General features: G+C 40.3%; 1 protein-coding gene across 4 annotated transcripts in view; it reads left to right on the top strand.

The window, feature by feature from the left end:
* Positions 1-13,697, top strand: part of ELMO1 (engulfment and cell motility 1) — a 317,430-nt gene that overhangs the window by 273,547 nt on the left and 30,186 nt on the right. For all 4 annotated transcript variants that reach the window (XM_069809495.1, XM_069809506.1, XM_069809487.1 and 1 more), the window contains one exon: positions 13,483-13,646. In XM_069809495.1, the coding sequence (XP_069665596.1) occupies positions 13,483-13,646 (164 nt within the window). The remainder of the gene's footprint in view (positions 1-13,482; positions 13,647-13,697) is intronic.

Genomic DNA, 13,697 nt, shown 5'->3' with positions numbered 1-13,697 from the left:
TTTCCGCACGTGGCTTATGCTGTGATATTTGGGTTCATTTAGTATGCGCCTGGGAGTGCATCTTAACTCTAGAAAGAAAAAAAAGGAAGGGGAAGAAAAAAAAAAAAAAAAGAAAAATGGAAGGTCAGGCCAGGGAAATCCTAGTCTAGCAGGAGTCAGAAGAAAACAAAAACAACAAGTGGATTTGTATGGGAAAATTGCTTTGGCTGAACTGGCTGCGTGGCGGTGTCGGGCAGTGACAGTACAGGCATCTGCCTTCTGCTGGGCAGACTTGGGAGTGCTCAGAAAGCACTGGGAAATCTCAGTTTTTCAGTAGAAAGCCAGTGATAAGGGTAGTCTATTTGGAGAAAATGCCAGAGGTGGCTGACTGTTCTCAGCAATCTTTCGACTTGACACGTTCTTGATGCAAGAGAGTGTATGAGGGTTTCCAAAAGGGTCCGGTCTTTAAATATTGGGTGTATCTTATTTTACAGAAAATACCTGCTCTGTATTGGTGCCAGGTTCATCCAGGCTTCCAACCTTTATCCTATAAATCAGGCAGAATTTTATTCTAGATGTCTTTTACACAATCATTTCCAAGTTAGGGCATCATCACCTTTCTCTCCCTGAATCTTTATTACCTTCCCCTGACTTTACAGCCCAGGTAATACCAGCCCCCTCCCACCTGCTATGCCTTGCCTCTACCTAGTGGTTTCCCCTTGACTCTACCGCATTGTCCCTGGGAGTACTTAATACACAGAAACACAGGTTGCATCATTCCCACCAATCTTCCCCTTACAGGATTTTCCTCCCCCTTTCTGCCTGACTTCCAGTAGGATAAAATAGTAGAAGATTTTTACAGAAACTTTTGCTTTTATTGCCTCACATCCTCTTGCTCCACTGTTAATTGCACATTACAGCAGAATATTCAAAAGGAGGAATAGCATCCTCATACCTTTAGCCTCAGTTCTAGACTCCTTGTTACCAACATGTGAAACAGGTGTCTGGATACACTATGTCTGTGCCCCTGGACCATGTTCACTCTAGCATGACATCTCCCATTTGACTTCTTTCTGGACCTGAGCAAATTTACCAAAGCAAATCCTTTGTGTAGTCACGTACGAGGCAGTAGGGGAATTTCAGAATTAGTCTGATAGGTTTTTTTTGTTGACTGGTGCGATCTGGAGTGCACAGAATTCAACGCTAACCTTTCAAAGGAGAACAAATAGCTTGCATTTAATTCTAAATCTATCTCCTACCCCAAAACACAAAGTAAATAGTCATGGAGTTGTAAGAAAGGAGTCGTCTCCTGGCTGATTAGAAATGTAGATTAATGACAATATGGAAAGAAGTGCAGTGATTTATGACAGTGTGGAAAGAAGTGCAGTGATAGCATTCAAGTTACTAGAGAAAGGGTCTTTCATCACTGGAAGATTGTAAGCCTTTCTCCACCTATAACTCACTAGTTGGTTACTGGAAGTAACACTATTTTAAGACATTATTTACCCTCCTAGGCAGGGTTGATGTGTTTCTGGAGATGTGTGTGTTTCTGTGTATGTCATTGGTAGTTTCGAACTGGTAGTGAAAAGTAAATTTAAAGCCAAATACTGCAATCTTGTCTTCATCCTTCTGTGAGAAAATTTCCTGTGGCTGTTGATGTAATATGAGTAAAAGGAACAGGGGAAAAAAACAAAACTGAGAATGTGATATTGACGTAGTATTCACTGGAGGGAAAAAAAGTGTGATTTTTCAGGTGCTTCCTATACAGAAATGAAGGTGATGGAGCAATGGAACCAGTCTACACAGGTCTGATGGTCACTGATATGTCTTTATTTAAGATTTCAAATAGCTGTAGATGGCTTGCCCTGGGCTTGTGGAAGTGTATCCTGTTCCTGAAGCAAAGGATTGGGTAACCTAATTGGTTTGTTCCATTCCTAATTTCTCTGGCTAGCAGATCAGTTTTGTAATCAAAGTGAGGTGATTGAATGCATTTGAATTGTTGATGTTAGTATTAGGTGTCAGATAAATCACTGCTATCTATCCTGGGGAGTAGTTTATTTTCCTGTACTGCGTATAGGTCCTCAAAAAGCTTGCCTTTGATCTGAGGGAGAAAAGATTGCTCCTTTGCAGCAATCAAAAATACAGGTCTCTGAAGCCATAAACCTCTCCACTGCAGTTTTTAGAATGAGGCATGGCAAAACATGTCATCTGTGCTTTTTCTTCTTCTAAGAATAGTCTAATTGAATTCTTTATATGCTTGGTTACATGCCACAAGTCAAGGGGAAAAACAATATGCATTGTTCTTATTTATATGACCATCACAGTAATGATACAACTACTTGAGGCAAAGATCTCATTGGACTAGACTGCACAAATTCAGAATTTTCCAAAGTTATTATTCAGTAATTTCAGAACAGTTTAAAATGGCAATGAAAACATTTTTTCCTTTTTCTTTTTCTTGGACATAGGCATTTTGTGTATGTTTGACAAGCAGATCTTGGTTTGTAATAGTCCTGACAGCACTTATTATGATCTGTGAAGTCAGTAATTTGTGAGCTCCAGTTTTACAGAATAATTTTTATAGCTAGCATCTAACAAGTCACGATAGATTTAATCTTTTCATTGCTTCATGTATTTTTGTGAATCATTCAGTTAATTCATGCAACTATTTTTATTCTTGTGGCACTGACTGGACTCTGATATCAATACAGCTATCACTTGAAACGGTTATTAATATGAGATGTGCTAAAAAAATGGTGTTGTGTAGACATGTTTTTCAGCTCACTGCTTTCTTCAGTGAGATGAATGTGAAAACAAGGGCTTACCTAAAAATTTGTACAGCTTATTTGTTACAAATTATGATGCATAATAACACATAGGTTCATTCAGAGGCATAGTACGTATGCACAACTGCCTTTTTCCATGGTTCCTAGATGCTCAACCCAATCATTTACCTTAACTGGAAGGATGTGCAAATAATGGAATTGAATGAAATAGTCCAACACCAGTGTACTGAACATTTGGTTTATGCATCTATCAGGAAAACTTAAGTGTGTAATTTAGTTCCCAAATTCAGAGAACTGAATCCAAAACCACATTTTCAGTCTTTCTGGTCATTTTTGTTAGGTAGAAAGTTTGAAAGTTTTGCTTTTATAATAAAATGAAATGTCAAAAAAAAAAAAAAGAAAGAAAAAAAAAAAAGTAGCATTGAAGTGGTGAATGCCATTTAACTAAAGTCCAGAAAAACAAAAGCTGAAGCTTCCAACTTCTACTTAGTGTTTTCTTTTCCTTTGTGTGAGTAACAGAAAAAATGTGAGGTGGTACTTTAAAAAACCAAATAAGGAATTGTACTGTTTGAGTGGTGGGCCAACTTTTGGACTTGCTGGAGAAACACGTAAGTATTAGCAAAGCTTGGCAAAATTACAGAGCTTTTGCATATACAGAGTTTAATCAAGATGAACATTTTTCATAGGCAAATCTCCTTCTCTGTGAAAAATGTACATGGGAAAAATAGAAATGTTTTGTTTCACAGATTCCTGAACAGACACACATTTTTGGGGTACTGTAAGAATGTTTAAATCAGCTAATTCCTAAATGATTTATTTTATTTCATAGAAGCTTTCAGTATTTCAACTTCTGTTCCATATCAGGAAAAAAGTAAACATCAAAACAGTTACTCAGGATGAAAAGTCTGTTTCATCAGGTGAAGTTCTTACTTTATTGAAGTAAACCCAGCTGTTATTGAGAAAAGCATGTGGTTCTGAAACTCCCTGAACCCACTCTTACTGTCTCTTTTTGCCTACAACCTCCATTGTGTCCAACCAGAGCAATACCTTACTGAGAGCCCACAATCCTGGGCAGTTAACCAACCCCCTAGGCACTCCCTATGTCTGATCTCAGGGGTTGTACATCTCTTTTATTAATATGCCTATCAGAATGAAGGAAATAACTAGGTGATAGAGCTGCAGAATTTGCTACTCAAAACAGGTGGAATTCACTATAGACGCAGTAGGTGGACTTTCAAGGTCTGTTTGGTTTAGGAGAAGAAAGTTATCAAAGAGAGCATGAAAGGGAGAGGTAGAGAAGCTGTCCCCATATTGCCTGGTGCTTTGTGCTAGCTGGTGTGTTTGTGGTTCACCTGGATGATTAGGGATCTCCATTTCTCTTGGTATTAAAAAGACACAAACCTGGTGCACTGGCTCCCCTTCCATTTAGAGGTGGAGCTGGAGACTCCCTGGAGTTGACTGGAGACAAGGAAAAGGACAATGCAAGCAGGGACAGTGGCAGGCTTGGACCATATGCAATTCCATGTGGCTGTTCATACCTCAGGCAGGACAGCCTTCAACACGGTGGTTTGCACTGGTAAAAGAGCGTGGAGATCTTTTCAGAAATGCAGCTTGTCACACCTTTATTTTGTTTTTATCTCAGTTAAAGGAGATGGGAAGATGTGAAGCTGTAATGCAAAGTGTTGTTCTTACATTTTTATCCATTTATCAGATGTATGGAGCAATGTTCCAGCCCCTTCTGTTCCCCTTTTCTTAAAAATTTACTCCCCCTCTTTTCCTGTTTTTCTGCCCATTCAAAGAGTCTTTTTTATTCATCATTAATACCCAGAACTTGAATTGTTTGATTTTTACACTTTCCTCTGGGAAAAAACACCTATTAGAATCTTGTCCTTGCTTTTCTTCCGTAGAACTAACTGTTTGCCAATATATTACAGTTAATTTTCCTTTAGTGTATGCCATTTAAAAAACTGTGTATTTTAAGGGAAGCAGCACCCAAATGTATGTTCCTAATCATGGGTAACTCTTGTATGATTTTCCTTTAGAATTCACAAGCGTGTTATTTGACATGTTAATTATTACATTGGTATATGACTAAGGATATAAATATCTCCTCATTTTTCCCCCTCCCTCGCTTAAAATTTTGTTTGAGAACATCAGTACATTTTACCTGTGAAAAGCCCTGGATTAAATGCCACCCACAAATGATTTTCTGCATGTTTTATTTTGCCAGAAGAGGTTGTCAGACATTGGGGGAAAACAATGTAATATTGGCTGACCTAAGACTTCAATCAACTAACAAGGAAGTTTACAAAAACTGTCATATTAACTCTGCACATCATTTTACTGGGGCAGAAACCCTTTGTCACACAGCACTTATTTCTTGCTTTGCTTACCTCAAGGCACAAAGCACAAACAGGAAAGAAATGTATTCCTTATTTCTGATGCAAATAGTATTCTGCAAATATTAAATATGCCGAAGAGGTTTCCTGTCTATCAGTCAGTCCTGTTTCAGCCCAGTATAACCCAAATATGTGGTATTTGACTTGTGTGTTTAGGTTAGCATTGTTTTGAATGGAACCCTTGGATCTGAGGGTAGCATCTGGTTTTAGCCCTGCAAGAAGCCAGTGGACTGCTTTCACATTGTCTTTTACCAAAATGGTTGAAGACATTATGCACAGTGTTTACATGTATTTTGATGGTGATTCTAAATCCACATGCATTTCAAGTTTGTAAAGGACTGCTGTTCACTTCCCTTTCTATTACTATCAATTTTACCCTCAACTTCCTCAGTCCAGTCCTTAAGGAAGGTTTCCCTTCAGTCAACTGCTTCCTGAGCCATAATTTTATAAATATATAATTTCCCCCAAATTTTGTCCTTCCTTTTACTATTTCCTTTTAACTGATCTTCTAACAAAATCTCATTTCTTCTTTTCCTTCAGCCTTCATTTTCCATTGAAATACAATGTCTCTCAGAGCCTCTCTTTTCTTCCTTAAAACTTTTCCACCCATTCATTTATTTTATTGCAAGTCATCAAACAGATGCCTTCCTCCACATGCTGATACTTCCTGCTGGAACCTCTGTTCCTGCTCTGGTCACTTTTCCATGTTTATAACACCCTTCCTACTAGCTGCCTTCCTTTTTGCTTTGTCTACTCCAGCCTCTTAACATTCATTGTCAAAATCATCTTCTTGCCCATCTCTTTAGCCATATTACACTTCAGTGGAATTTTTTGATAGCCTTTTCTCTTTTTCTCAATCAAGTTCAAGCTGCATTTTGCTCCCTGCCAAAGCCTCTGACACTGTTCCTGGTTTTAATTGAGCAAATAAATAGTAATGTTAAAAAAGAACTGGAGGCCTCCTTGGTGCAGTGGTTCTCCGTTGGGATCTATGTGTCCAAGGGAAAAATAATCAGTGCAGCTAAGAGAATTCTGGGAGTTTCTTTGCAAAGTGCCAAGTCAAGCTGTGGCCACAGGCTCTTCCTGCAGAGGTGGCATAGCCCAGGGTTCTGTTATAACAGAGTGCAGCAATTAGTGGTCCATTTCCACTGAACACAATTTACAAAATGCTCACATCCAATAGTAGGACGAGCCAGGAATCTTCTGCAGGGATCTGAACTTTTTCATATCAGCTTCTTCAGATGTAGTCACTCCTCAGACCCCTTCCTTGCTTTTTCTCAGCCTCCCTTTCACACCTCGTTTCATGGTGCTCACCAATCTTTTGCTCATGGCCCTGGGGCTGTTATTCCTCCCTTCTTGCAATAAAGTAATGAATCCTCTATTCCGTCTCTCATAGTCTTGGATTAACAACAGTCTCAGCCCATCAGCTCCCAGGAACCATGTGTGATTTCAGTCTGGTTTCCCACACCTGTGATTCATTAGTCAAGGGAACATAAAAGCTGAAAAAAAAATCAAGAACTTCTCTGAAATGTAAAACGATTGTGGGCCTCACTTCATATTCAGACTTTTCTTTCTTCACCACTCGACCTTCTGGATCTCAGGATCTAGTGCAAGGTCAGGCTCCTTCAGGTTCTCTTCCCTCTTTTCCTCACCAGAGGGCAGGCAATTTATTATTTGGGTCCTGAGGCTCTGAACAAGGTTTCACATTGAAGAGATCTATTACTACAGCATTTAAGCTTTCGGACACCTGCTATAGGCCTTTTAAACACCTTGTGTGGAACTCCTGTCACATCTCCTACCTCTCAGCTCCATTGTGACATCTGCTAGGTGTGTTCATTTTTTCATGCTAGGTATTCCTGCAAAATGATAGTCGCTGCTAAACTGGATAATCATATTGATACTGATACCACATGGCAACAGACTGCTCAGCTTGATCAAACCCACCGCAGTGTTTCAAGTCTCTTCTCTGCAGACTGAAAGATTTCTTGGTTGATACTGGAAAAATATAACCACAAGCAAAAAAGTTTAAAAAAAAAAAAAAAAAAAGAAAAAAGAAAGCCAAAACCCCAGCAACACAAACTTTTTTTGCAATGGGTTTTAAATTCTGCAGAAAATGAAGAGATAAAATGTGTCAGAGCTTATACCTGCTAAATCCTCTGACAGCTGCTTTCTCATCCTGCTGCCTGAAAATGAATCAACTTAATTATTCCTGTGGCTATGTATATCCAGACGGCTTAGAGTTGCCTCTTTATCGCCAGCTACAGTAACTGTCCTTGTGTTCTGGAATAGTTAAGAAGATTGAAAACTGTGGGGTTTTTGTAATTCCAGAGTACACAGACAGTAATAGAAGAAATGGTCTGGAATTTTGGAGTCTCTCATCAATGGTTAGATTGTGCCAGGACTGAGTTTAAATTTGCTTGTGTAGGATGGCATGTTTGGATTAATATTCTAAAGTAATATGGAGTGGAAGCTTGGTACAGGCTGTCACTGAGAGACTAGTGTAGTGAATTCACAGACTGCAATACGTGGAGATGGCAGGGGGGAAACAGCATTAAATTATCTTGAAAGGACCTTGAAGTCTCTCAGGATGACTATTCTGAGTACTCTGAAAATATAACCATTGATCTAGTTAAGACAATTTATCCTTTGGAACAGTCTAAAAAGTTGTCTTGAATTACCTGATGCACACATTAAACATGTAAAGTTTTCATTAAAGGAGTTGACAGGTGGCTTGTAAACTGAAGTCATTTCCTTTCCCTTCAGAATTAGATTTTCTTTATGGCCTCCTTTGTCAGTAAATGCTGTTCATTAAGAATGATTTGGCCATTTCATTCTTCAACCTTATTTTTGCCTGCTCTGTGAATTTAACTGAAGGAAGTCCCTTTTTGACCGAAATGATCAAACTCGATCTCAACCACCAGATGATGTTTTCTCCTTAATTTTTTACCCTATATAAATCAAGCTGCTTCTTTTGGAGAACATTTAGATAGGAAGGAAACTAGGTATGAATTCTTGACAACCAATTTGCAGAGATGTCTTTCCTCCAGTTTTCTGCTTGTTAATTTTTGAATGGTCATGTGGAAAAGCTAGTGAATGAAGCCTTAAAACTTCTCACATCTCAGATGCTTCGAGTCTGGTTGTAGAGGTGGTGTGTCTGGATATAGCTGCTCTTTTATCATATGCTGCAATGAGGTAGGGGAATCATGTCTTGCAGTACTTGCTAATGTTGAGCCAAATTAGGAGAGCACTGAGCTGAGCACATCATTGTAACGTGGGCTCAGAATTTATACCTAAGTCTTGTTTGTGCAGAAGTGGACTGTCAAGATTAATGGCAATCAGTCAGCATAACATACTGACACACACAACCCTGTGAGTTAGTCATGAAGCAGCAATCAGTGTAACGTGTGCCCCAAGATACTAGAGGTGCAACTTAGTGGCTTCTGTGATGGTCTCTGGATGTGTTCTTGCTGCTGTGAGAGGGTTGTTCTATGTGAAAGGACATGCTTATTCAAGAGAAACACTGATACCGTGGGGAAATTATGAGAAGGGTTCATCTGTCTGGTGCTCCACAGATGGGTTATCCTGAACGTCCAGACCTTCAGACTGTTCTGGGGGAAGTTTCTGCGAAGATTGATGCTGTGAGTTCATAGAAAGAGTGTATCTGGTGAGTGGAAGGCTCAGACTTAAATTTCCAGAAGCTCGCAGGCCATGGTAGGTGTCTGAGATGGCAGCCTGTCTTCTCCAGTCAGTGCCAAGGATAAACTTTGCATTGGTATGGGGTAAGTAGAGTAGAGAGCTTTGTGCCTTCCGTAGTTACAAACAAGCCACTGAAATGTGGTCAGTGGGAAGGTTGCTGTAGAGTTTGGCGCTGATAAACTCCTCTTTCTGACATTGACAGCTTCTCTCTTTTTATTTTGTCCCCGTATAGAGCCCAAGTCTTCAGACCTCTGATCCATCCTGAGAGGAAGAGACTTTATTTGCATGGGCAAAAATTGTCATGGCAAGAGAGGGAAGGAAGAATAAAAGAGGGGGTAAATGTTGGAAAGGCAAAGTAGTCAGAATGTAATGTGACAGAGATGAGGCCAAATAAGCTAAACACAAAGCTAGACTAAAACAGCTTAACGAAAAATACATAATTTAATGTTATGATGATACTGACTGTAGAAATGTAAGGCACATTAGATGGATACAAAATATGGGGAATAAGCTCCTGTGATTAAATGAAAAAAAAGTATTCTTTTTTTTCCTACTGTTTTTCTCTTCATGTGTTCAGTGGATTTACCTGACTTAGTCGTAATGCAGAACTCGGGATTGTCTTACCATACAAGAGGTCGTCAGATAAAAAGCACATGATTTAAAGCAAATGTGCCCTCCGAAACAGTCATTTCTAAGTAAGAGTAACAAAGCATAATGTAATTAAAACAACTGTCTACAGGGTTTATGTACAATCACATTGAGTAGAGACTACCTTTAATTTCATTGTAAGGTCAGGCACATAGGGAGGAAGGGTTGATGCTGTCTCTCAGACAGCAGTAATCAACGGCTGGCAACTCAGCTTTGGAAATTGAACAGATTAAAAGTTCTTGGCACTGATTCCCAAATGCTCAGGAGACTCAATGCAATCAGCAGCTTTGACATTTTGGCCAGCTAGTTAAATAGCGTTGGCTATAAACATTATGAGGCAAGTGACCACCCCCTTATGTGCTAGGCCCGGGGCATACGCTTCCTGCCTTCTGTCTTGGGAGCCTCTAAACCAATGACCTCTTTGATGATATCCTGTGAATAACTTTCCAGATCATAGTGAAGAAGAGGAATTTGCATTGTTTGCATGTTAACCGCAACAGTGAGTACCAGAGAAGGGAGACAAGGGTTCATACAGGATTTTGCAACTAAGCATAAATGACAGCTCCCTAAGTCTACTGAATTTGAACCTTCTTTGCATTGTTTAGCCAAGAATAAGTGCTGCTTCATATGGACGGTTCATAGATCAGACTGAAAAGAAAATCCGCATACATGCAACTCTCTAAAGTACAGTATTTGTTTATTTGTTTGTCCATTTATTTTATGGGAAAAACTACTCATAGAGGCGGTTTCCCCAGTGCAAGTGCCTGAATTTAGGAAACTAAATCTATATGTAAACAACAAAAAACAAGATCTGTACAGATATTTGCATGAATGCATGAAACTGGAATTGCGTGCATGCATAAGCAATTGCAGGACTACATTTGCTTGCAAATCCAGTTTAGTGCTGAAGAATTCAGGTGATATGGTAGTGATAGTTAATATAGCAGTGCAGTATGGTTAATTTAGCAGTTACACTATACCTGTTTCTTTGCAATTGCAGTAATTTGTTGTAATGGCCAGGGAATTTGATCCCATGAGCGGCAGTGGGCTTACACGTTTGAATTAAGCTACCTGGTTTTGCCTACTTCTTTTGCATGATACCGCAGAAATGATGACTGCAGGCTGGATCTAAAACCACATGTAACAAAGTAGTCTGGCACAACTTCTCAGTGGGCCTGAGAAAGCAGAAGTGAAGCCAGCGGCTGAAAGTCACATTCTCTGTGAGGGTAAGAAATTAAGCCCAGTTCGTTGGGAGCCTGGACAGTAACATTAGGATGTACCAATAGCTGAAGACATTTTCAGTGGGCAAGGTTAGTTTCCGGTCTCTCCCCTCTTCTCCATTCCTGGTAGTTAATAATAATTAGTCCTAATTAATAATATATAAATATATAAAATATAAATTAAAATTAATTAGCAGCAATAAATAGTCATTGTCAAGAAGGCAGAAAGAGGAAGACAGAAGATATTTTTAAACATCCAACTTGTCAATGGGATTGTCTACTTCATTTTTTCCCACTATTCCTTGGAGGACATTTCCTTCATTACATTTCCTAATCCCGTTTAGGTATTAAACCAAGACCCAGTGAAATCAGCAGGAGTATGCCACTTGCCTTGTTGGGCATGATCCATTGACCTTCAGGTGTTACAGTTGTTTGACCTTCTAGTTTGTCATTTCCAAGGTGTGACAGCACATTTCTTATTTGGATTGGTGCAGTCTAATGAGCACTCTCTGAATGCAGTCAGGGAGGCGTTAATCCCTCTAAGCCGTCAGATGGCAGTCAGGAGTTCATCTTTCAGATGGGGAAGTAGCCAATTCCCACTGGCAGACCAGCTAAGTAACTCTTCAGAGGGATTTAGCTGCACATGGCCACCATCTAAAACCAAATACTTCCGTATGAAATGAAGAGTATGCAAGTGTAGACTACAGAATTCAAAGTTGCTTTTTACCATCAATCTAAGTTTTAGAAGACTTCTTCAAATACATAGCAATGTACCTATTAGATTTGTAGGAGTGGATGGAGTGGAGCTCAGCTTTGCTGGCCCAGGTTTGCAAGATGTACCAAGAGTAGGATCTTAACTGCAAGGATGCATTCAAAGCAAGGCCCCAGCCAAGTGAACGTAGGTAGGCTGCCTCGTCCAGGGAGTTGCAAATGTGGCAAAGGCATTTGCTGCCCACCTGAGCCAACACCTTCGAGAGAAGCATCTTGCTCCTCTTGAAGTAGATCTCTGGGATGTAGTCCCTGTAGTAAGGAAGAAGATTATCTTCAGTTCTTTAATTGCTTAGTTTCACCTGCTGGACACAGCTAAAATGAGTGCTTAATTCACATCTGAGAATGAAGTTACATCTCAAGAAGCAAAAATAGAAAACATAGTGCAGAAAATGAGTTAGAAGACTGAGGCAACACATGTGAAGCAATGAAATATTCATGTGAAAAGAGAAATTTTCAGAATGATTAGGGAACCTCTGGGGGGCTGAGCTTCTGTTTTAAGATACATGGTGAAGGTGAAAGAATAAAGGAAAACTAACAGTGCAGAAAATGCTTTTGACCTCTGTTTGTGTAGCTGTTAATTTCTGTCACACCTGCTTTGATACCAGGGGGGTGTTACCATCTCTACTCTTTTTTAGCTCTTGGATTTGGGTGGGATGGGCCTTTCTAAGTCCAATAAACTGTTTTTTCAGCCAGCTTAAGCACAGCATCAGATAAATATTTCAAAGTGTGTGATTTGCACCAGCACCAAGGAAATGAGTGTGGAGAGACAGACAGTAATCTGTGATATATATTTATTTGAACTAGAGCCAAGCAATTCCCCTTAGTTAACTGTGTCTCAGCAGTTTTCTCCTGATAAAATAATTAATATGCAGATAGCTGTTGCCCAGCTATCCTTCACTCTCATTTTTTGGTTTGCATACTTTATGGCATTGCTTCAAAAGCAATCCAGTAATATCCTTGGCAAATTGATCTCTCTCCCCTGACTAATGGTCTCTTTTAGCAAGTTCTCTTTCCTTCAGTGTGTATGGCCATAATGTGCCTGCAGTGTAAGGCTCTCACAGAATCACAGCATGGTTGAGGTTGGCAGGGACCTCTGAGGGTCATCTGGTCCAGCCCCCCTGCTCAAGCAGGGCCACCTAGAGCCAGCTGCCCAGGACCATGTCCAGATGGCTTTTGAGTGTCTCCAAGGATGGAGGCTCCACAACCTCCCTGGTCACCCTCACAGTGAAAAACCGTTTTCTGATTTTCAGAGGGAACCTCCTGTGTTTCAGTGTGTGTTTCAGTGTGTGCCCATCACCTCTGGGCATAAGGAATAAGGGAAGTAACAGGCCACAGTTCGCAGCTTTGTGCCACTGCCTTCTGGTCAGGAGAGCAGCTCCAAGACCCAGCAGGAGAGCTGTAAGACCTGAAAAACTCTCTGCTGTCTCTCTTGTGAGCAGTTAGATGGGCCCCTGTAGCTTGTGCACTTCACCTGGATTGAGCTGGCAGAAGTCAGGATGTGCATCTGCGCTCTCAGTCTGCTCCTTAGGACTTCACAGCTTTTTCTGTTGTTACGAGTCTGGTGGTATATGTGTGCCTGTCCCCGACATGACGGGAGCCTCATCTCGGCTCAGAATGTGGAAGAGTCACTCTACGGCTGCCATGGGCACAAAAACTGCGGACAGAGCGGGACTTAAAATCCTGTAACCAGCAATTGTAATTTAGCTGTCTAGGGAGAGAGCAAAGCAATAAATGACACCCTCCCCACCAATGCCCCCCCAAAATAATTTTCTTGTTACAGAGCAGATGAGCTTTTGCTGTAAGCTGTGATGCCCTGTCAGAAGTTGGCTTATTATCTGGTTATGCTACTGAAAAATTGTCGTGAGACCACACAGTACTAATCATCTTCTATACCTAGAAACCTTACTGTGACCCACAGTAAGATTTGAAACAAAAACGCAGAAAGTGTTAACACAGGTTTTCTTTTTCTTTCCTTGTCAACTGCAGGTAATGCAGGTAGTGAAAGAACAGATAATGAGAGCGCTCACTACCAAGCCTAGCTCTCTGGATCAGTTCAAGAGCAAACTTCAGAATCTCAGTTACACAGAAATACTGAAAATACGCCAGTCTGAAAGAATGAACCAGGAAGATTTCCAGTCTCGTCCGATTCTGTAAGTACTGTCTTCTCTCCCCTCTCGTTTTTGCATGGAAGGATTAACAAA

The sequence above is a fragment of the Haliaeetus albicilla genome, chromosome 2 (assembly GCF_947461875.1).
Source record: "Haliaeetus albicilla chromosome 2, bHalAlb1.1, whole genome shotgun sequence".
NCBI lineage: Eukaryota > Metazoa > Chordata > Aves > Accipitriformes > Accipitridae > Haliaeetus > Haliaeetus albicilla.
The sequence above is the reverse complement of the archived record's forward strand: the minus strand, read 5'-3'. Positions and strand labels throughout refer to the sequence as shown.